The 21,643-nt window shown below is 40.6% G+C and overlaps 1 protein-coding gene across 5 annotated transcripts in view; it reads left to right on the top strand.

Moving 5' to 3' along the window:
• The window catches only part of DOCK11 (dedicator of cytokinesis 11), a 216,252-nt gene that overhangs the window by 42,927 nt on the left and 151,682 nt on the right, over positions 1–21,643 (top strand). For all 5 annotated transcript variants that reach the window (XM_027534837.1, XM_027534835.1, XM_027534833.1 and 2 more), the window contains exons 2-6: positions 14,799–14,915; positions 14,992–15,081; positions 15,736–15,818; positions 17,049–17,118; positions 18,264–18,359. In XM_027534837.1, the coding sequence (XP_027390638.1) occupies positions 14,799–14,915; positions 14,992–15,081; positions 15,736–15,818; positions 17,049–17,118; positions 18,264–18,359 (456 nt within the window). The remainder of the gene's footprint in view (positions 1–14,798; positions 14,916–14,991; positions 15,082–15,735; positions 15,819–17,048; positions 17,119–18,263; positions 18,360–21,643) is intronic.

Raw genomic sequence — 21,643 nt, 5'->3', positions numbered from 1 at the left:
AGGGTCTTCTGAAAGGGGCCCTGGCCCTAAAGAAGAAAAAGATGCTGAGGCATTGCAGTGGGGCTGCCTCTGTCTGCTTGCCGCGTGACTACCTCACTTAGAGCCTGCAAGAAGCTGCGGTCACGTTGTGGTGTTGACAAGAAAGCAAGGCTGAGCCTTTGACCTGACCAGAGGCTGTGCCTTCTCCAGTCAATTCCAGTATATTCTGGCAAACTCTGATGGGGTCAGGCCTGGATCACTCCCTCAGAGAGACTTCCAATGGTCAGAGGAATGAGGAAAAGGCTCAATGGTTTAGCATGGGATGGGGTGACAGAGAGAAAGTTCTAGAGAATTTCACTGGGTTCAGCCTTGAATTGTGCAAAGAGACTTACTTGCTTTCCTGCTGGAAAATGGAATAATACTTAAATGTAAGTTGAAAATTGTATTGGAGGGAGTGGACTTGAGATAAGAAATCTTTCAGTTGGCTTGTCCTCTGCCTATATGTATTTAAAGCAAAGAAGCAATAATCCTGTTTTTCCAGAATTATCTTGATTGTGAAATATGTAAGCAGTGGCAGTGAAGTAATTACACTGATCATCCTCTTTCAACACAGCGGAATTCCACAAGCACACAAGTGCTGTCCTTTGAACAGTCGCCATAGGAAGCCACACAATTATTTCCTAATGTCATTGCTCAAAACACAGGGAATTTTCCTCAGAATGAGTTTATGAGTCATGTGAGATGACCTGGGCCTTTACTCTATAGTCCCATCTCATGTGTTTTTTTAATCACCTGTTTTTTTTTTTATCATTAGGTGATAAAAGAAAAATGTTTTGGTAGTAAAGGAAAACCATTTTTTTAAAAACCTGACTTCTGGTGGTTTTAATTGCATTATTTCAAGTCTATGATTAAGTCATTGTTGCCACCTGTCTCCCCTTTTTTCTGGTTGATATAGGTCCAGTCATTTTAAACGAAAATGTTCTTTTTCTTAGGCTGGAGCTTTACACAGATTGTTGAAATCCCTAGAATTTTTAAACACTTTGTGTGAAAACTTGGATAAGGCTTTATTTACCTCTTGACTTTTGGAGTAGTATGTCATACACATAGCAGTGCTCAAGAAATTTTCTTGGTGGGTGCACTTGAAAATCAAAGGAATTTTTGAACACTAGTCCCAAATTCCTTGTACTCTGAAGTTTTTTATGTTATTTGGAACACTGTAACTATCAGAAATCAATAGTATGAATCCAGTTTAAAAGGAGAGAAAATAGAAAAGAGATGGAGGAACATCAAAATGGTCACTCATAGCGGTCCTCCTTGAATGATGGAATTCTAAGTAACTTTTATTTTCTTCTTTACATTAAAGATCTTCTTTACATTAAAGATCCTTTAATGAATATATATTGCTTTAATTAAAAATTTTTAAAATCAGTATTTATTTTTGGCTGTGCTGGTTCTTCATTCTGATGGCTTCTCATTGCGGAACATGGGCTCTAGGATGTGTGAGCTTCAGTAGTTGTAGCTCGTGGGCTCTAGAGCTCAGGCTCAGTAGTTGTGATGCACGGGCTTAGTTGCCCCATGGTATGTGGAATCTTCTCCCACCAGGGATTAAACCTGTGTTCCCTGCATTGCCAGGCGGGTTTTTCAACACTGACCACTAGGAAAGTCCCATGTATTGCTTTATAATTACACAAAATCAATAAATCTTATATAAAAAAGTGTGACCTGTTTATACGCAGTTAGTAAGGCAGTAGATCTTAGCCTTTCTTGGATCACACACTGCTTTGAGGTAGGGAAAGCTCTGGGTCCTTTTCCTATAAAGATGTTCATACATTTTTCATATAATTTCAGACTTTCATAGATCCCATGTAGCCCATCCAAGGATCATTTAGAGACTCCAGATTAGGAACCAAATTAGGAGTGGAGAAAGTGGCACCCAGAAAGGAGTTGACTGCTAAATCAATAAGGAAAGATATAGGGTTATATGAATTTTGTCAGTGCCAGTGGGGACTGCAGATTCAGTAGACCAGCCCTTCTGTCAAGCTATGGAAATAAAGCAGGATGCTATTGTAAGAGAGAGGGGATTTTCCATTTGTGGAACCTCAAGTGTCCTGTTCTTTAGGTCATGGTGTGCTGACAAGGAGTAAGTAAAATCCTCGAGGAGACTGAGAGCCCAGCTGAGCCAAGGATTTGTTATCCCTGTAAATGAAGGCCCTGAGCACCCAGTTAGGATTTTTTCCTGTGGCAGCAAAGACAAGCAAGGAGGGGTTTGATGTAGTGCTGGGGAGTGGCCATGGATGTGGTTCCGAATGACAAAGGACTAATGAGAGTGCTATTGACCAGGGGGTCCAGGTTGAAATGAAAATGAACACAGGATAGGAATGTGCTGTCATATGGAGACACTTGGCAAGGGGGATGTTAGCCTAGTTGGAGATGGTCCTGGGGACAACATGGGGAGATTCTTTTCTAGGAAAGAGAGTTCGATCATTATAACAGTGGTCCAGCCACATGTTATAGGTAGAGGGTTGTAGAGGGAGGGTTGTGCTGAGTCTGGAGTCTCACAGTGTCATTGCGTCAGATGAGCATCGCAAAATGGAGGTGCTTCTTGCTAGTGGTTCTTTGCATGTGTGATGAATTGCACTTTCAGTTACTTTTAGGGAAGGCAGCCAGAAAATGTACCTGTAGGCACCTTCAGCACACCGAGCAAATGTGAGCTGAAGGGAGGGGAGGGATGGGGAGAGAGAGAGGTTGCTCAGGATGAAGTTTGGCAATGGGAGAACTGTTACAAGCACAAAAAGAGTTTTTCTGGAGTCATCAACTTTCTCTCAAGTCTAATTCACATGTCCAACCAACACGATTTTCTACCCCCTGACACTTTACGTTTCTTCATGCAGGTGTCTGATTCTATGAAAACTTCATATATGATGTTGTGACTTTGTCAAAAAAGAATGAGTGATGATTCATGTTATTAAAGTGTTCAGTAGTCTGGCTGCTTTGGACGGCTACTCAAATGTGTGTTTTTCAGTGAGCATTTGGTAGATTTGAATCCTCTTGAAAGATTGGAAGAGGCAGAAAATCGTTTTATTTTCTTTTTGGTTGCACTGTCTCTTTGTTGCTGCCTGCGGGCTTTCCCTAGTTGTGGTGCTCAGGCTCCTCATTGTGCTGGCTTCTCTTGAGGTGGAGCACAGGCTCTAGGGCACCTGGGCTTAGTTGCTGTGGGACACACAGGCTTAGTTGCCCCACATGTGGAATGTACCTGGGCCAGGGATCAAACCCGTGTTCCCTGCATTAGCAGGTGGACTCTTATCCTATGGACCACCAGGGAAGTCCAGAAAATATTAATGTTGAGATTAGAAAGATAATCACAGTGGTTTCATACTTTGTTCGTTCAGTCATTTAAGATAATAATTTGAGGGTGATGAGGATAGAGCCAAGAATAAGACAGAGACCCTTGAGTCACAGAGCTTTCATTCTAGTGAGGGGAGAGGTGGAAAAGGAAATGGGCACCATAGCACTTCATCATGGGACTAAGATGGGGAAGGAGGTACAGGTCCTACCTCTGGGTTTGAGGAGGTGGGTAGCACTGGGTAGGAGGGAGTGGCCATTTGTACCTAGAAAGATGGGCAGCTTCATGAAGTCTTGCGGTGGGGTTGCGGGGAGAACTGGCAGAGGAGCAGCAAAGGTGGATAACAGGGCTCTTAGGAGCTCTGCCCACAGGGTAGGGGGGGTGTGGATTAGAGGGTGGGGTCAGAGGCTGGGAGTGGAGGCCAGATCTTATAAGCCTTACTAACCAGAGCCAACCTTTTTCTGTAGGCTATGGTTTTGTTTTTTAATTAAAAAAACTTATTGCTGATTATATTAATATATTCTGTATTTCTCAAGGAAAACATAGGACATTTTTATTCAGTCCTTCCCATTGTTTACCCCAACATTTTTCTCTGCTTTGCAAATCACCAACTCTGCAGGCTGTGTTGACCCCTTAAAGGGGTTTAAACAAAGAAATATTGTGATCCACCTTATGTTTCACTGAAAATTTAACCATTTTGAATCAAATTAGCCATTGAAAAGGTGTGGGAAACACATGAAGTGCAAATTGGCAGTTGTTATTTTCAAAATAAAATGCTCAGGCAAATTAATCTCTGTCACACAAGGAAGATATAAGCAAGCATTTCTTTCTCTGAAAGAAAAGCTGCTCACAGAAACAGAACCCTCACTTTATTTTCCTCAGTAGTTTTGTATGCAACTGTAATGAGTAGTTTTCCATAATTCTGTGTATTGCTCCTGGAAAAAGTAGACAATGGGGCAAATTTTCAGCCTATGCTGTCATTTTATGGATTAATTTCCATTAGCGCTGACCTCCTGGCTTTCCGTGCATAAATATGAGTAAAACATCTGTTCATGTCATTCCCCTGCTTAGAAACCTCTGCTGGCTCCCCATGGCCTATACTAGGAAGCAGTCCAATCTCATGGCCTTGGCATCTGTGGTCCTCTGTTATCATGCCTTTCCAGCTCATCTCGACCATTTCTCCTTATTCTGTGTCTCCAGACCCCTTGAACACATCAATTCTCATCCTCTTCTAGTACTTCTGCTTTCGTGTTTGCCTGCCATACCTTTCTCCACCTGGCCTGCCACGGGCAGTTTTATTCAGGCCTTCAAGGCTCAGCACACATGTGACGTCCTCTCTGAGCCTCCTTCACCCATGGACTGAATCTGCATTCCCACAGCCTTCTCCATATCCCCTTATCCCGCCGAATTTTAACTGTCTATTGAGGAGGTCTGTCTTCCCTCTGAAGCTCATGAATTCCTGAAGGGCAGCACCCACATCTTGCCCATCTTTGTTTTCTCAGCTCTGTAGCCCACTGCCTGGCACAGGGTGGATGCTCAGGGACCGTCAGAACTAAGCTGTGTGTTTTGTGTTTCTGTAAGAGCTCCAAAAGAGCCGTCAGGGAGTGACAGGGCAGCAAGCCTCACTTTTGTACCAGGCCTATCAGTGGACTCTGGCTGAAGCGTGGGCTCCTCACACACTGACAGCTAACCATTCTAGTGAGGGCCGCCATGGTTGCTGTCCTGGGAACTCCTCTTCCTAAATAGTGGAGGGGTCTTTTTAGGTATAAGGAAGTGAGACTGGTTAGGAGGAAATTGGCTTAAAGAAAGAAACAAGGATTACAGATAGGCATTTTTCTGTTTGTTTGTTTAGAGTAGCCAAGGGGTGGTTACCCGAAGGACGCTGGTCTGATTTAACAGCCTTTCCTAAGGGTTGACAGTCGCCATGTTCCCGGGAGCTGTGCCCCAGTGAGACCCCATGAAGCTGGAAAATGTGGACAGGAAAGTGAGAGATGAATTTCTGAATGGATAAGAGCTGGAGAGGTCACTGAAACTTACTAACCTGAGAGTAGGCTCTGAGCTTGATTACTCTCTGCTAAAGCAGCGTGGGAGTGACTGTAGACTAAACACTGTGAACAGTCCTCCCAGGACGTAGGAAGGACAATAAGATACAGGGCATGATAAGCAGCATGATGTATAGACTCCTGCCTCACATCACCAAAAGGCAGAACCTACTGGAAGGTCTATCTCTTTAATCACAAGTGGGTAGATAGGATAAACATGGCTCAGGTCACCGTATACTGAAATAATTATATATAGCAAGAAGTAGGGCATCTCCTGATTTTTTAAAGAGGTAAACTTAAGAAAAATCAAAGGAGCTCTCACTTTATTTCATATAGCTTTAGAATGTATTATGAAGTGGTATGAACTGAGGATATTCAAAAAAGGCAGAAAGTGTGAGAATAAAAGTATGAAAGTGTTAGTCGCTCAATCATGCCAACTCTTTGCGACCCCATGGACTGTACTCTCCCAGGTTCCTCTCTCTGAGGGATTCTCCAGGCAAGAATGTTGGAGTGGGTTGCCATTTCCTTCTCCAGGAAATCTTTCCAACCCAGGGACTGAACCCAAGTCTCTTTCATTGCAAGTAGATTCTTTACCGTCTGAGCCACCAGCGAAGTCCACCCCCCGATTTCCCCTCCCCACAAAAAGAGAAAAAAAGGCAGAATTTCGATTAATGGATAGATCCAATATGACTGATTGTGGAAAATGAAAGTATTTGTAGAAAGGTGTGTCTTTGCTCCTTTAAAGGTTGGTTTTCAAAATGGGGCCCATCAGTCTTCTTTACTCCATTGTCAGAAGCAAATTAATTGAATGGGTAGACCAGTGGTTGGATCCAGTGTGGAAAATGATGAGTGGCTGATTTATAGGTTACAGAGCTTTTTTAATGAAATAGATTTGTCCTGTTGTGTTCAAATGACACAAACAGGACCTTTGGGTTTTTCTGTTTTCATGGAGTGTAAGTAATCTAGCTGGCTCAATACATAGACCCGTCGAACATCAGTGCATTTTACATTTTGTTCTGCTTAAGAATGCAAGGTATGTTATAGTTGTGTTTGTCAAATTCAAGAAAAAGTCAACAAGGTTTCTTTTATGTCATTACTGGAGTGGGAACCAAGATCTGAGGCAGGTTTTAAATTATTTGATGGACACATAGTCTAATTTCTTCTTGCACGAATGAATTATCTGCAGTAATTTTGTATGTCTATGTGAACATGTTAAATTCTTTGGTTGGCTAGAAAGCAAGCCGAAAGAAAGCCATTACATATAATCAGGTTGCATTTTTCTTTTTGTCAATAATGGTTTGCTAAAGAGTACAAACTGTGCTTCTAGTTTTAAAAAGCTACTTCACTATTCTCTCAATTTATTCAAGCCTTTCTTTTTATTTTTACCTCTTTTTGTCCTATCTTTGAGTCATTTAAATACTAATTAGCACAAAGTAAACACAAAAAGTAAGGGAGTGACTGGATTCAAATCAGGTTTCCTACCTGTCAGCCAGCATATTGAGTATACTTATAATTATCAGTTTAAATCAAGTTTTGGGGTATAGAGTGCATCAAAATTTTATTTTTTCATCTGTAGATAATCTATATTACTTGCATAATATTTGAGTTGGCTGTAATGAAAACACTTGTTAACTGAGTTTGAATTAATCATAGATGATATATCAAGACTTGTCTATTTTGTGATTTTAAAAAAATATATAAATTCTTTGTAGGTTTTAAAAAATAGTTCTTGACTTTGTATAAATAGCCAAATAGACTTAGAAAAGTAATTTGGCATCTAAAAAGAATTCCTCCCTAGGTGAAAACTCTAAAGAGGAAAAAAAAATGAGTTTTCTTTTTCCTCAGATTTAAATGCCTTTAGAATCTCATTTTGCTGCTTTCTCAGAATCAAAAATCAAATTGAAACTGAGATCTGAAAATGAATTCTGAAAGCCTTAGCAATCAATGAGCTGTCCCTCTCTTCTTGTGTGCTGCCATTTGGGCTGGGAAAGCATACGTGTAAAAGATCAGTCTCTTTGTTTTATTGTCTGGCTTTGTGGTTCTCACGACTCTCTTCCAGGTTCTATGGAGGATACTGAGGTGAATTAGACACGGTCCCTTGACAACATCTTACTGTTGTTTTTTTGTAATCTGATTCTTACCCATTTGAAGTTGAATCTGCCAACTCCTGCCCCAAAGTAAAAGACCTGAGGTGCTAATCCCTACTCACTGATGGCAAATGCTAAATTGGAAGCAACAATTAAGAAATGTAAAACTTCTTATCCAATTACAAGTTCCATAAGCCAGTCATGCTCAGTATCATCAGGGCGATGAGAAGGCAAGATCTCACTTTGGTTAAAAAAAAAAAAATAAAGAAAGTGTAGTTTGAGTCAGGGCCAGCAAATCCTAAATTGCTAAGTCTGTACAAGGGAATTAAACGTGGTAGGATCGAGGATTGGGAAATGTTTTATATTTGTTTGTGTGTATTATGGTTAGGAATACTGGTTCTGGAGTCCATCAGATAGATATAGATTTGAATCCCAGCTCTGCTAATATGTGGCATTGGACCTGCCTGAGCCTCAGTTTCCTCATCTGTAAAATGGGCATAATAAAAGAACCTCCTGTGAGGTTTTGCAGGAATTAAGTGAGATAATAGATATAAAATACTTAGTGTATATTATGCTCAGTGTAAGGGATAGCTAATGTACAGACATTGTTTTCTCCTCCAGGTGTTTACGATCTTGCTAAGGAGTCTAATATGCAAAGTACCCACAATGCAATTACAGCTCTACGTGAGTAAATGCCACAGTAGTTGGGAAAGACGTTAAGGGCTGTGGATGAGAGAGGTTGGAGGTTGGACTCTCACAGGAAGAACGTGAGAGCCAAGGTAGAAATTAGGAATGAGCATTACCCATGGTCTCATGAAAAGTATGATTTTCCCTTTAGCTGTTTGTTAGCTGTAAGAAAGGTCAGTGTCTTGAATGAGATTTGTAAGTGGCTATCTGTGCCAAGATCTGTCCTGAAAAATACTCTTTATTAAAATATGTTCATGTCTATTTTGCCAAGTCGGTTGTACTAACTGAAAAGATGGCCTTCCCTCCACTAGCATCATCATCCAGTTTATATTAATTCAAAGCTCTTTTGGTACTTGACTTCCTATTTGGAAAAAGGAAAAGAAATGACCTGGTGAAAGGTAATCATATGATTGACAAAAGACAAGGGCATAATAAAGCCAGATACTCTTGACATGAACCTTATGAAAAATTCCTCACAGTCATGTTCCTTTGTTGCCATGCTGTGTAGAGTCCCCCTCTAGAAATCTCTAGTCTACAGTGGTGACGTTTGTCATTTCTGCTAGTTGCAGCTCAAATTTTGCTGCTCTCTACCATCCCGCCACTCTTGACAGATACCTAGTCTCCAACCTTACAGAATTTATCAACAAAAGTAGAAGATGAAATGATCCGAGACCATGTGTAGCCATATAGGGGAATTCTTCTGATTGCTATACATGTGAATAGATGGGCTCGCACACTTTAATGTGCAAGAACACTTGTGCAGTCGTTTTGTTGGAAGAAAATGTCATATCAAAGGGTCTGACACGTGTGGAAGCCAAATGGGGCTTCAAATTATAACAGTTTCTGTGATCAAGTTAAACAGATCAAGTGTTATACTTGTGATCAAGTATAACAGTTTCTGTGATCAAAGCTGTCTTGGCTTTATCAACCTCCCCCTGTAGATCATGAGCTCCTCAAAGTGAAGTGAAAGTGAAAGTTGCTCAGTCGTGTCTGACTCTTTGTGACCCCACAGACTATACAGCCCATGGAATTCTCCAGGCCAGAATACTGAAGAGGGTAGCTTTTCTCTTCACCAGAGTAGCTTTTCCCTTCTCCAGGGTATCTTCCCAGCCCAGAGATCGAACCCAGATCCTCCCTCATTGCAGTCGGATTCTTTACCAGTTGAGCCATCCAGGGCTAGCACAAAGCCTGGAGCTTAGCAGGGACTTGATAAGAGTGCTCTGCCCCCCAACCCACTTTCTTTTCTGCATTGCTGGAAGCAGCATGTCCCCAGTGGGCCATTTTGAGCGTAAAGTGTTATTTTGAGATCTCTGTGGAGAAAGCCTTCCAAACCTGGCTCCAAATGTCTGAAACAAAAGGGGAGCTAAATCTCTTAGTGGGTGTCTGGAGTCATTCCCAAGGGAGGGAAGTGGGCAACGGGTGGGAAGGAGAGATGCATGGAGTAACCCCCTCTGTTTGTGTCTTCCTTCTTTTCTAAGATGGTTGTTATTTTCAATATAAGTCTGTTCAGATGCCATTGAAACCATAGTCTGATCACAATACCGCGAAAATCAGCTTCTAACTTTTGGTCGCCATCATTCTCCTTCTTAAACCAGTCGTTGCCGCTCTCCTTCTGGCACCAAAACTTAGTGTGGAGAAGGAGGTGGCAGGGGGAGATTTTGAATTGGCTCCATGCCCCACTGCTAAGCCTTCTGCCTGCTCTGCTCTCTCTCCCAGTGTGATACAGAAGGGATTCTGTCAAGCAGTGTTCACTGCAGACTTGTAGAAGAGACATTCTTAGCATTCTTAAGGAGAACTAGTTTCTAAAGTCAAAAATTTACCAGCGAACGAATGACCTTTGGTGTAATATCTAAACAGAAGTAATGATTTAAATCAGCAGGCTGATTTTGCACTGTTGACAGAATATTACATGATTATGATTACTTTTTAAAAATGAAATTGAAATGATACAGTTTCCAATGATATGGTTTCCCTGGTGGCTCAGAGTTTAAAGTGTCTGCCTCCAATGCGGGAGATCCGGGTTCAATCCCTGGTTTGGGAAGATCCCCTGGAGAAGGAAGTGGCAACCCACTCCAGTACTAAGCCAGCTTGCTAGTAATGTGCACTTTTATTTTTACTTATTTATTATTTAGTTGTGGCATGTCGGATTTGGTTCTCTGACCAGGGATGGAACCTGGGCCCCCTGCATTGGGAATGTGGTATCTTAGCCACTCGACCACCAGGGAAGTCCCTGTTCCCTTTTAAATACATGAGTGGTTGGAGGGTTGAAGATATACTTGCATATACATATTTACATATTATTTTAGGATTGCAAACTTGGTTTTACATTGATACATACGTAAGTTGAGATGATGAATGATCAGTCACACTGTACAGTAGATATACACGGACTACCACTAAAGCATAAAGTCTTCAGTGTTTGATGCTGTTGGCGATTCCCAATGATGATACGTCTTTGTACCTTCCTGTCTTTGTACTAAGAAGCAGATTGTATCTGAATCTGTACTGATGAGTTCCCTTTTTCAATCTCTGTCATTTCAATCTATGTTAGAAATCAGAAAGTTATCTTCATTTGTGGAATTGTGCACTTCTTCACAATTTGAGGGTTTATACATGAAACTCTATTGAGATTTGGTCCTAGTGTCCTAAGTCTGGAAGAGTGTACTGTGTCCCAAACCACAGTACAGAGATTGACATTTAAATTTTTATTTTACTAAGGATTAGGAAAATATTGACTTAGTTTCCTCTGGGGGACTGATACGAAGTTTACTGTTGCAATAAATCCATTTCAATGGAAAAGAGATTTGAAGAAAAATATGGAGTATATAATAGTGCAGAAGTTGTGGCAAAATTTTTTGAAGACTTTTTACATGAGTAAGTTGAGTTGGGAGACACTGCTAAGAACAGAGGGGCTTCCCAGGTGGCTCAGTGGGTAAAGAATCCACCTTCAACGCTGGAGATCTGGGTTTGATCCCTGGGTCGGGAAGATCCCCTTGAAAAGCACATGGCAACCCACTCCAGTTTTCTTACCTGGAGAATCCCATGGACAGAGGAGCCTGGCTGGCTACAGTCCATGGGGTTGCAAAGAATCAGACACAACTGGAGCGACTGAGCATGGATGCACACTAAGAACAGAAAAAGGATCAGTAGTTGGAAGACCTGGATTTGAATCCAGATTCTACCATTGGATATAGACAGCTGATCTTAAGCCTCTGAACCAGTTTCTTCGTGTGTAACTTTGAAACAGTAGTATTTTCCTTGTCTATTTCACAGGTTTGGGTTAAGAAACAGGTAGAATATATATTGAAAGTATTTTCTTAAAACTTCAAAGTCATTTTGGAGTGAAACAACATCCAACCCCCTAATAATATAACCAGCAAGTTATTTCAAGAGCCCTCAGGAATCAGTGAATATGAACTTTGAAAGGCAAACCTTTTTTTTTCTCCTACATGGTGAAAACTGAGTAGGTTCCAAATTTAGGCTGACGGTTTTCCTGTCACTACTTAAGAAGAGAAGACTGAAACATATGCTTGCTTCTCTCCAGATTATATGAATGCTTTTGCCTTTTACTTAATGCTGCTACAGAATTTAGAGAAGTACACAGTGGGAGCTTGCTATGAGCTGGATGTTTATAAAGTACCATTTATTATAACAGTGTTCTTACGTTATGAGAAAGCACCTTTTCAGGCCAATCAGTGTACCAACTGGCAGGAAGGCAGTTCCCAAATCTGAGAGGAAGACCCTTTTTGTGTATGATAGAAGCTTTATTTAGGGTAACCCTGTAAGTTTGATCATCAAATGATAAAGCCAAATAGGAAAGTTAGATAAGCATTTTATGTTCTAGACTGCCAGGCAAGGGGATATATTGTATATACATGGCTGATTCACTTTGCTGTACAGTAGAAATGAACACAGCATTGTAAAGCAACTGTACTCCAATGCAAATTAATTAAAAAATTATAGACTGCCAGGCAGAGCTGCTATTAAATCATGATAATTCTAAAAGTCAAAGGTTTTCATTGTCTCTGATGCCAACAGAGTTACACTGAATCCTACTGGAAGGGAAATGTAGGATGCGGTTCTTTGGGGCTGACTCCTACTGTAGCCACTGACAGTTTGGGCTTTTAATGCCTGGGAGAGGGCTGGAGAAAAAAATTCAGATCAGAGGCAGCTGGCTGATGGGAGGGAGCCCTTTGTCCTTCTCTTTTTCCTCTTAAAAAGATGAAGCCTGATTCACAGGCTTAGATCTTCTTTCAGGGGAAGATTTGTGGGACTCAGAATAGCCACTCTACCTTTTTCTGCATTCGAGCTACCACTGATAAAGAAATAGGACCAAAGACCCAGAATGCTTAGTTGAATCGGTTTTCTATGAAAAGTGAAACCTTGTTTTCTGTAACACGAATATGTGGCCTTTAAAACACACAGAGAACTGCAAGTTTCATTTTTAGAATGCATATACTGCACGTGTAAATAAGTGGTTCATTTTGCTGTATCCTTTAGCATATTAATTTGACAACTACGTTAGAAAGCTAAAGGAGGATTTTTTCTTTTTCAAAGTTACTTGAAGTAGGTACTTATGAAATTACTATGCAGAGAGATTAATAGATGCTAATCCAACAGGTTAAACATTGAAATTTGAGGACTGTTTTTGCAATCTGTATGGGAAGATAGTTGGCACCAAAAGCAAGACTTTGGAATTTTTTTCACTAAGTCTTGCCTTCTCTGATGGGGCTTTATTCACTTTATTCTCATATTTCTCTGAGAAATGGATCACACTGATTGTTAGGGCTGGAAGCTGCATTCACAGTGTTCTTTCATTGGGTCCATGAAACATGGTAGATGTGGGACAAGGGGGTCAAATTTTCCTATCAGAAAAATCTCTGCGTTCACAATAAGAGTTTTTTTCTTTTGTTTCAACTCATTTCACACGCATATCTATAGACATGATAGGGATAATCTGCTTAATTAAATCCCATGGGTCAATAAATTCAAATTTGACTTGAAATAAAGTATATCTTTGTTCAGATCTTTTGTTCCAGCAGACTTATTGAGATATAATTGAAAAATCAAAGTATATGTTTAAAAGCTTCAACATGATGATTTAATATATATGTATCATCGGGAAGTGATTACCACAATCAAGTTAATTAATACATCTATCACCTCACATGATTACCTTTTTTTGTGTGTGAGAGAATGTCTAAGATCTACTGTCAGCAAATTTCAAGTATACAATATAGTGTAGTCACCATGCTGTACTTTAGGTCCTCAGAACTTAACTTATAACTGAAAGTTTGTACCCTTTGACTAAGTTCTCCCCCGTTTTCCCTCATCCCCCTGCCCTTGGCAACCACCATTCTACTTTTTTTTAGATTCTACCATATAAGTGATATTGCATAATATTTGTCTGACTTATTTCACTTAGCATAATGCCTTCAAGATTTATTCAAGGAGCAGAATTCCTTCTTTTCTGTGACTGAACAACCTTTCTATCTGTGTGTCTATCTATCTATTTTATGTTGTTAAAAACTCCATTCCTCTCTTGATGGAAATCTAGGTTGCTTCCGTGTTTTGGTTATTGTGAATAATGTTGCAGTGAACTTGAGATAATGATTTCTTTTCCTTCAGATATGTATCCAGAATTGGGATTGCTGGATCGTATGGTAGTTGTGTTGTTAATTTCTTGAGGCACCTCTATACTGTTTTTGTTAGCATTTTTAGATTTGTTGAAGGTAGGAGATGGGATCCTATTCCAAGTTCAGTACCTTGCTCTTTAGTATCTTTCTGTATTTCTCAGGCAACGGAAGGCTGCATGAAGTAGAAAGAACAGAGCTTTGGAGTCAGATGCAGGTTTAAATTCCAGCTCTAAAGGTGGGCAAGTTACGTAACCTGATTTGAGTCCAGGATTTCCTCATCTGTAAAGTGGGGACAAAGATTCAACCTGTTTCATTGGGTTATTATGAGTCTTACATGAAAAACTGTAGAGAAAGCACTTGGTGTGATGCCTGGCATCTAGAAAGGGCTTAGTAAATGCTGTTATCACTCTTATTAAAAGAATCACAGCCTGGATTTCTCAGAGTCACTAACCCTTGTAACCTTGGTCTCGGGCTGGACTCTACTGTCAATGGCTGTGTCACCTGCAAGTCCCACAGGGACCCTTGACTTTGCCACCTGGAACCTCATCCTTTCATGCCCTGTCCACTGAATCAAGCATCTCTAGGACCCATACCTGCCCCGGCTATGGCAGAACTTAAGGCATCCTTTGGACGGCATGCCTGGTACCGAATGGGCATAGGAATGTTGATACTGCCTCCCTTTCAGTTACCCAGTGAATAGTGCATACTCATTATCAACTCACAGGCTTCTAAATAGGCCACTTTTTGTTTTGTCTTAAATTCAATAAATTGTTGGGGGGTACACGGACAAGCAGAGTACAGGGCTGTCTCTCCTCAGCTCTTGCCTTTAGCAGAGAGATGTGTGTGTGTGTGTGTGTGTGTATTTGGTGTGTGTGTCTAATTATAGAGATGGTTTCTCTCATAAAAGTGTCTCCCTTAAGTGCTGATTATCAGTAATCCCTTTGGTGAAATAATGTATCTTGGACACATGACAAAGAACTTCAGTCTGTTTGACAGTATTACTTTCTTTGTGTCTCTTATAAAGGAAAAGACCAAAGTTGTTGAGCCCTTGGACTATGAGAACGTTATCGCCCAAAGAAAAACTCAGATTTACAGCGACCCGCTCCGAGACCTGCTTATGTTTCCAATGGAAGATATATCTGTGAGTCCACTAGTACTTCTTCAAAATTGCATTTTTCAGGCTGGTTCGTATAGCGAGAATATTCTGTGTCTTCTAGATCTCCGTGATCAGTCGTCAGCGCCGAACAGTCCAGTCCACTGTGCCAGAAGATGGTGAGAAGAGGGCCCAGAGTTTGTTTGTCAAAGAGGTAAGAGGCTCAGAGGCCACAGAAGAAAAGTCATTATTCATTCATTTAATAAATACTGTAATTAAAATACTCCAGTGGAAATGGAAAACAAAATTACTAGAATTTAACTGACCTACATAACAAGTCTATTTGATGTGACATAGAGGATACAGCTTAAATACTTTTACAAGTAGCTTGTATTCTTAGTCTTTTCTTATAAACTTGAATACTCTTTGGACTTGAAGTCAGAGAGTCCAAGAGAACATGTGAATTGGGATTTATTACCACCAACTGGTTTAGGAAGACACAGTTAATCCCCAAAGGAAGATCTCAGTACTAGCATGCCCCAGATGATTTTTAAAAGTCTGTCAGCTTATTGCTGCTGCTGCTGCTTAGTCGCTTCAGTCATGTCCAATTCTTTGTGACCTCATGGACTGTAGCCCACCAGGTTCTTCTGTCCATGGAATTCTCCAGGAAAGAATACTGGAGTGGGTTGCCATGCCCTCCTCCAGGGGATCTTCCCTACCCAGGGATCGAACCCCGGTCTCCTGCATTGCAGGCAGATTTTTTACCCCTGAGCCACCAGGGAAGCCCCATCAGCTTATTACCAGACATAAAAACAGTGTGCATGTACCTTTCCTACATTTCAAATGAAAGATTCCTATTTTCTTTCAGTGTATAAAAACCTATAGCACAGATTGGCACGTGGTGAACTACAAGTATGAAGACTTCTCTGGAGACTTTCGAATGCTGCCATGGTAAGTTTAGAATTTAAGACAAACTTTCAAGAGGCGAGTTATTAAACATTTTACATTTTTTCAAACCACTTGTGAATCTTCTTAATTATCACAGATAATAAAGCAAAACCTCAAACAACCAGTATGTTTGGTAAGTGTGTTTTGTGTAATTGGATATTTTTGCTTATTGAAATTTTTTCTGAAATGGACGTGTTCACTTCTTGGCTTTGGTGCATGTATATTGACTGTAAAATCATCCTTCTTTGATTCTGGATAATGTGAGCATTTTCTAGTGCTGTCGATGAAAAAGCCAAAAGACATTTGACTCAGTTTGATGGCCCCAGACATCTCTGACAAAAGGACATCTGTTGAAACTTTCTTGGTGATCCAGTGGTTAAGAATCTGCCTTGAAATGCCGGAGACACGGGTTAGATTCCTGGTTGGGGAATTTGACCCCACACGCTATGAGGCAGCTAAGCTCATGTGCCACAACTTAGACCTGATGCAGCCCAATAAATAAGCAGATACTTTTTTTTTAAGTTTATATTTTATTTAAAATAAAACAAGATTTTCCCCCCCTCTTCCCACTGCAATTATGAAATTTTTTTTTAAGTGCATCTCTTTCATTTGAGTTGAAAGGCTGCTGTGAGCACTCTGGCCCAACAGCCAGACTGTCAGGGTTCAAATCTTATTTCTACCACTTCCTAGCTGGGTGACCTTGGGCTAGTCACTCAGTCACTTGAATGCTTGCTTTCCTCCCCTTGTCATCCATAAGATTATTAACCTCACAGGACATCACATGGGAGATGTTTTGGAGGAATAAGACTTGGTGTACCTTTGGTAGCTTTCAAGGCACGTTCCCATAGACGAAAACTGAGTCTTAAAAATGTCCTTTAAAGCTGAGTCCTAAGATGGTCAGTCCAGGATCATATAGCAAACAGATGGAAGAGCCAGAATGACATGGGGTTGCTTTTTGGCCTGGGAAAGATAAGGTCCCACCACCGACAGCTCTGGCGTGCATTCCTTGCAATTTGGGCTTATTACGTCTTTGCTGTTGGCTGCACATGTGGGAGTCCTTTTGCAGAAGGTAATGCCAGAGGGGAGAATCTCAGTTTGAAAAGGAGAAAAGAATTCCTCCTTCTTATGTCTTGGCATTTTCTTGGTTGTGAAAGAAAGAAGTCTACTCATCTTGATTTGGTTTCTTTTTTTCTATTCTGCTCAGTGTCTAAGACTACTCTTTTGTATTTTCAGCAAGTCTCTGCGACCAGAAAAGATTCCCAATCATGTATTTGAGATTGATGAGGACTGTGAGAAGGATGAGGTAATGATGGGGGCAATTGCACTGGCTTCTTCAAGGTCCCTTGTGTTGAGAGAGATTTCTCTGAGAAAAGATGAGGGAAAGAATTGTTTATGAATGATCTGGAGCAAACTTTCAAGCTAATGAGTGTTTTGTTTTTTTTTTTTTAATTTAACATTGTTGTATTTCCAAATGGAGTTTAGGAAAAATAAAGTGAAATGGGCTGTGATGTGTGTATAAACCCATTTTCCCACCTGTGGGACACGCTTGTGGAGTTGCTTTTCCTGCACTGGGCATGTGGTGTGGTGATTCATATGGACTCTCCTGCCTGATAGATCCCTCTTAGAACAGAGGACCCATATGTCTATGACATTTTGAGGTGAAGTTTGACCATTTACATAATGTAGAAGACTTTCCCACAAGACAGCCCTTATGATTCAGTAAATATTGACTGTTTATTGTGTGCATGGCACTGTGGACTTAAAAAATATCCACAACCTAAAAACTGAGAGTTACGTTTTTATTCAGTCGACATTTGTAAGACTTCAAGTCCGGGAGGCAGCATCTCAAGTAACGCTGAAAGAACTACTCAGTGGAGGAAAGAGGTGGAGCCAGGTTATTTAGAAGTTTTGTGATGAAGGGCAGGAATTTTGAACATCAAAAGATTATTGTTAATTAAAGAAAACCAAGTTAAGGAATTTAGCACTTTTCTATGTATGGGAAGATGCAAGAGTCGGGGCTCACTGACATCATTCCTTTGATATATACCTCCGCTATCTGGAGCCAGTATCCTGAGTTTCCTCAGGGTTTAATGCAGGGAGTGGCTGCAGTCTGATGGCTGCTAGATGGCAGGTATTCTTTCCTCTCTGGGTTCTCTCAGGGCTCACCAGCTCACCATCCTTGGTGGCTGCAATTGCTGTTGACTTTGACATCCTTTGTCTACTGATACGGCAGGCAATATTCCATTTCTCAGCACAGAGCCTTTCATCCTCATCCTGTTATTAACAATTTCAAGTTTAATCAGGCATCTTCAAGGGGGAGTGGGGGGGTGCAGGGAGAGGGAGCTTTATGCTTTGCAAAATGCGGCAGGGCCTAGTTCGTGCTCCCCAATTGTTTGATTAGATAATGGGCCAGCTGCTGTTTCACTGATGGTTTTCCCTCTGTTTCAGGATTCATCATCTTTATGCTCTCAGAAGGGTGGTGTGATCAAACAAGGCTGGTTGCATAAAGCCAATGTAAATAGCACCATCACAGTTACCATGAAGGTAGGAAGTAGTTATTATTATCATTTCATCATTTTAAGGATAGTGCCATGACTAGCCTCTCTGGAAGCAATATTTCTTTTTAAAAATTTTTTAGCAAGGAGCCCCAACAAAAAAAATTCTTTAGTGAGAGGATTCTCACAGAAGTATGGAATTGAAGAACTCTGGAACCTTAGATAAATTTAGAAGCGTACCTTTTTAAAGAAATGTAATTATTATCTTCTGAATCAGGGTGTTTGAAAAGGAGGCTGTCAGTTGAGTGAAGAAAATAGCTTTGAAACAAAAAGGCATCAAAGGTTCCTGTGTGGAAATGAATGTAAATTGAGTAGAAGAATAGGGTACTCTCTTTCTTTACCAAATTTAATTAGTTGCTCATTCTATGCCGATCACAATGGGGAAAAGGTATGGATATCTAAGACGGTATTCTTGGCCTGCAGAAACCTCCAAACTAGATTTAAAAAACATACCAAATTAGCTAATATACCAAAGCTTACCTTAGTCCTGTCAGAACTAGAGTTTTGTAGTTTGGCCAGAATAGCAACTTTATGCATGCGGTTTGTGCAAAATGAAGTTAGAAACATTGAGAGGGATCAAATTGTGCCATGAATGCCTCAGACATGAAGTTGGCTTTTGTTCAGGAGGCAGTGGAGAGCCATTAAAATCCAAAGGTAAAACTAACAAGCTACTTGAAGATTCTGAGCAGAAAACCAAATTATTCTCTGATACCAAATATAACTGTTCTTTTGGATATTCAATATCACATCATGTGGTTTGCTGAGGGTGATTCACACTTCCATTAAGTAAAAAAGGTCATTCTATCTTCCACATAACCTGCAAGCAGAAACCATGGGTGTCTACCAAGGGAAGACTCAAGTTTTATCTTAATTTAATATTTTGCCTGCTGCTTTCCATTTAGTGGTTATGTCCTGTTCTCACTTTCATTTTCAAGTGCTGAAAATAATGAATCTAAGTTGCAGAATACTTCCTATATGTCTTTTGCACCTAAACCTGTGCATTGGAACGTGGTGAGGATAAGAAAATCCACTTATTGATGACTTGATCTGCGCCAGGCACCATATTGAATGTTTCACATTCTGTATCTCTTAATCCTCATGGCAGTCCTAAGATACAGGTAAAATTATTATTCTTGGTTGACACGTGGAAAGTGAGGCACAAAGAAATTCAGTGATTAACCCAAAGTCATATAGCTTCGAGTTTTCAGAGGTAGGATCAGAACCTAGGTAGGCAGATGCCTGAGCCTGTGATCTTAATCAGCATGTTGTTGGTGCTCCCTAGCTGAGTGAGTGAGATTCAAGTCTTTATTATATTTCCTATCAGAGTTATCAGGTTCAGAAATGTCCATGTGAAGGTGATAATTCTGGGCAGTTTCTTAGAAAATGGTTCTATGGTTTTTGATTCCACTCTCTTCCCCTAACTTCTCAAAATATTAAAATGCTTTACCCATACTTAAGCTTTAGTCCAACATTAAGTAAATGTATGAAAATCTGGACTCCTAAAAGAAGACATCAGGGAGTTAATATCTTTACAGAACTATTCACCACAGGATTTGTTTCAGTAGTGAGTTAGTCTGATGACTTTGGGACTTCCCTGGTGGCTCAGATGGTAAAGAATCTGCCTACAATGCGGGAGACCTGGGTTCCATCCCTGGGTTGGGAAGATCCCCTGGAGAAGGAAATGGCAACCCACTCCAATATTCTTCCCTGGAGAATTCCATGGAAAGAGGAGCCTGGTGGGTTACAGTCCATACAGTCCATGGGGTCACAAAGAGTCAGACATGACTGAGCGACTAACACTTTCACTTATAATGACTAAATTGTAATTTGTTTTACATATAACTTTTTTAAAAAAGAAATTCTTCTTTAGTTTTTTCTATTTTGGCTCTGCTGTGTCTTCATCGCACATGCAGGCGCCTCGTCGCAGCACGCATGCTTCTCTAGTTAAAGTGTGGACGCAGTTATGGTCTGTGTGCTCTCTAGTTGTGGCATGTGGCTTAGTTGCTCTGCAGCATGTGGGATCTTAGTTCTCCGACCAGGGATAGAATTTGCATCCCATGCATTGGAAGGCAAAGTCTCAACCACTGGACCACTAGGGAAGCCCCAGTATTACTTTTTAAGGAGCTTATATATTATAAATGCAAATGCAGTTGTCTGTAAAAGGTGTATGCTTTCAAATTTTCTACCATAATTCATGAACTACAGATTGATGTGGTAGGCAGAATAAAGACCCCCCTGCCAAGACATCCATTCCCAATCCCTGGAATCTATAAATGTTCCCTTACATGGCAAAGGGGAGTTTAAAAAATCACTAATCAGCTAGTAGGGAGATTAGCCTGGATTATCCAATGTAATCATAAGGGTCCTTTTAACTGGAAGACAGAAGCAAAAGAGGGGAGTTAGGGAAAGAGATGTAAGGGTAGAAGCAGAGTCAGAGAGAGATGCTATGTTGTTGGCTTTGAAGATGGAGGAAGGGCCCAGAAATGCGGGCAGCCTCTGGAAGCTGGGAAAGGCAAGGAAGTGGATTGTCCCCTAGAGCCTTCAGAAAGGAGCAGAACTCTGCTCTCACCTTAATTTTAGCCTGGTGAGAGCCATGTCAGATGTCTAACCTTCAGAATTGTGAGATAGTACATTTATGTTGTTTTTAGCCACTAAATTTATCGTAACTTGTTATAATGGAAATAGAAAAGCAATTCACTCAGTTAGTCAAAGATTGATTGTTCAGCTTTTGTATCATCTCCCCCTGAGGTTTAAAACTCCACTACTTACAAAGGCCAGGCAGGAACCATAAATTCATGAAGTGGGTCGTGGGTCTGAGATGACCTGGTAACCACGTGGCCTGGCTGAAGGGGACAGCTGCTGCTTGTTTCCGGCTAATCATTTCTATGCTGCTGCTGAGCTAGGCTCTTTGCTTCCCCCCCTCCCTTTTTTTTTTTTTTTTATCCCCAGCTGTTCATATTTTTACCACTTCTTTCTTCTTTTTGCAAAAGTGAGATGTAATTCACATAACATAAAAACACCTATTCTTTTCAAAACCTTTACCAAACAGTAAGCAGAGAAAGGAAAAGAAGAGTAAATTAATTTGGTCATATGTGCTACACAGTTCTTTTTAAAAAAATGAGTGGGGAATAATTTGAAATATAAAGGCCATAATGAGCTTTGGGAATTGTCTCTGGTTATGGATTTCATTTATCCCAGCTCTTCTTTATTATGGATTCTGAGTCTCCATTTTGGATTTCTGGGAGCTGACTATACAATCTATGTTCTTCTGGT

The sequence above is a fragment of the Bos indicus x Bos taurus genome, chromosome X (assembly GCF_003369695.1).
Source record: "Bos indicus x Bos taurus breed Angus x Brahman F1 hybrid chromosome X, Bos_hybrid_MaternalHap_v2.0, whole genome shotgun sequence".
NCBI classification, from domain to species: Eukaryota; Metazoa; Chordata; class Mammalia; order Artiodactyla; family Bovidae; genus Bos; species Bos indicus x Bos taurus.
This window is presented reverse-complemented; position numbering and strand designations above follow the sequence as displayed.